Source organism: Sinocyclocheilus rhinocerous, unplaced genomic scaffold, assembly GCF_001515625.1.
Source record: "Sinocyclocheilus rhinocerous isolate Xijiao unplaced genomic scaffold, SAMN03320098_v1.1 scaffold6900, whole genome shotgun sequence".
Taxonomy (NCBI): domain Eukaryota; kingdom Metazoa; phylum Chordata; class Actinopteri; order Cypriniformes; family Cyprinidae; genus Sinocyclocheilus; species Sinocyclocheilus rhinocerous.
Genome location: NW_015655469.1, coordinates 3940 through 6093, shown reverse-complemented (window position 1 = coordinate 6093; position 2154 = coordinate 3940). Strand labels below are relative to the sequence as shown.

Here is a 2154-nt window from a genome sequence, read left to right as displayed (position 1 = left end):
AAATAGAAAGGCAAACATTATAATACTTTCTCGTTTGCCGTCAGCATTCAGCAAATACGCATTTACATCATTTAAACAAATCTTTGAATGGCTAAGGAAAATTTTATTTCACAAACCTTGCAAACTTAGTCGAATCTAGTTGTGAGATCTTGTGAAGTGTGCATGTGATCTGCATGATCGCTTGTTCTCTGCATGATTTTCGGTCCGTGCAAATTAAATGCTTTAAACATTAAATTCGTGATTTCAAATTATGCTGCGCTTTATGCATTTGCCCACTGTCATATTCATGTGATTTTCACTGTGTGCTGTATGTAAAACGAGTGTTACCTTGGCTTTATTTGAAAAAATATGATTCCCAATGCACACAAACTTCCCAGAATACTGAGTGCTCTGTTGGTTACAGTTTACTTTATAATTATATTTTTATTAAATATTTATTTATTTGTGAAAAATACTTTGTCATCTAAAGCAGCGGTTCTCAATTCCAGTCCTCGCGTACCCCCGCTCTGCACATTTTGTATGTTTCTCTTATTGCTTCAGATGTTTGTTATATACAGGATTTCCCCTGCTCAGGGAGTAGGGAGCAATGGACACTGTAGGGACCATGTCAATCGGAACACAGTTCATGCACGGAGCTCACTTCTAACGAGATGATGATCTGAATCAGGTGTGTTAACAAAGAGAGACATGCAAAACATGCAGAGCGGGGGTACGCGAGGACTGGAATTGAGAACCGCTGATCTAGGTGAGTGTTTAAGATTAAATGTGTGCATTGAGTGTTTTTTGTATAGAGAAAAAGCTCTTACTGCCAGTCTGGTGGGCTGGGGGCCTGTTCAGGCACAGGCATCGGTTCAGATGGCATTGGAGGTGGAAGATACCCACCTGTGAAAACAGAGACAACACTAGCAACAAAACTAGGAGGCTCATTCATGTATTTCTGTGCTCTAAACACTATAAGGTCTATTGTTGCATTCAAGTCCTTCTGGAAAATTTGTATTTACAACGTCAGGTGCGTTCAAATCGTTTTGTCGGACCAAGATGGCAATGTACATTTTGTACATAAAATTCAACAAGGTTTTTTAACTCCGCATCTACAAAATGATGAAAAGAAAATGTGCATCGGTGTGTTTTTGCTTTTATATGTGTTTATAAATTTTATGAAGGTGCTGTAAATTTAATTAGTTATATATTCTATGGTAGTTGTACAATTTTGTACATGCAACTTGCACTAACATGCCCTCTATTCAGAAACTTGGGGCTTAAAGTTTCCCACTTGTAATTACTATTTTGTGGTGACGTTTATGTGCTTTCAACTTGTAAATATGATCTATCCGACATGACTTGAATGCACCATATGAGCCCGAGCACATTTTCTCATGCTGAAGCGTTTTGTTTAGCTTCTTTGATGTTTGATAAAACTTGCATGCTTCTTACCGCCTCCGCCAGCCACTGTTCCTTCATATCCAGGGACGGTATCGAACATGTTTGCTGGGGGTCCGTGCATGCTTGTTGCGGGTGCGGCCGCCGTGGCTGAATGAGATTCAAACAAACCCGTTAGGCAAGTTTTCAGTAACACTTTATAATAACTTTCAATTAATAAATCATTAACAAACATTATTTAATGCTTACGGATCGTTACTTAATATATATTCACATATCTATAGAAACGTGAAATAATGTGCTTGTTAATGTTTACTAATTATTAATGTTTTAATCATTACCTAAAAATTTACATTTCATGTAAATAAAAAGCATTCAAATGTCATTAAACTTCTAATTCATATAATCATGTACATCTTGAAAATCTACAAATGATTTTAACAGATGTTATACAATGATTAAAAGCTTTTGTTAATGCACAACACTTTTGCTGTTATTGAGGTGTGATACAGGTAGGGTTAGGGACAGGTTTGGTGTAGCACCTTCTGATCAATAATAAAATATTCTGATAAAAAATTTGCCTTCCTAATATGAGGTGACATTTGACTCAAAGTGATATACAGGGGCATTTTCTTTTTATCTTTGTAATGGCATTTTTCTAATTTTATTAAATGTATGCAGTGTTTCTTAGGATTTTTTTCCAGATGTGGTGGCAGGACTATTTCTCATGACCACGCCCCCTCCCCTCCCCACCCAAGAATCAGGTGCACTCAG

The 2154-nt window shown here is 36.9% G+C and overlaps 1 protein-coding gene across 2 annotated transcripts in view; it reads right to left on the bottom strand.

The window, feature by feature from the left end:
• The window catches only part of LOC107718362 (protein SSUH2 homolog), a 9681-nt gene extending 8120 nt beyond the window's left edge, over positions 1-1561 (bottom strand). The window contains exons 1-2 of one of the 2 annotated variants that reach the window (XM_016525407.1): positions 1435-1560; positions 807-882 (exon numbers count right to left, since the gene is read on the bottom strand). In XM_016525407.1, coding sequence (XP_016380893.1) covers positions 807-882; positions 1435-1504 — 146 coding nt within the window. In that variant the 5' untranslated portion in view covers positions 1505-1560. Of the gene's footprint in view, positions 1-806; positions 883-1434 lie in introns of both variants that reach the window. The other variant, XM_016525409.1, reaches the window with a different exon arrangement.
• Between the last annotated feature and the right edge of the window lie 593 nt (positions 1562-2154).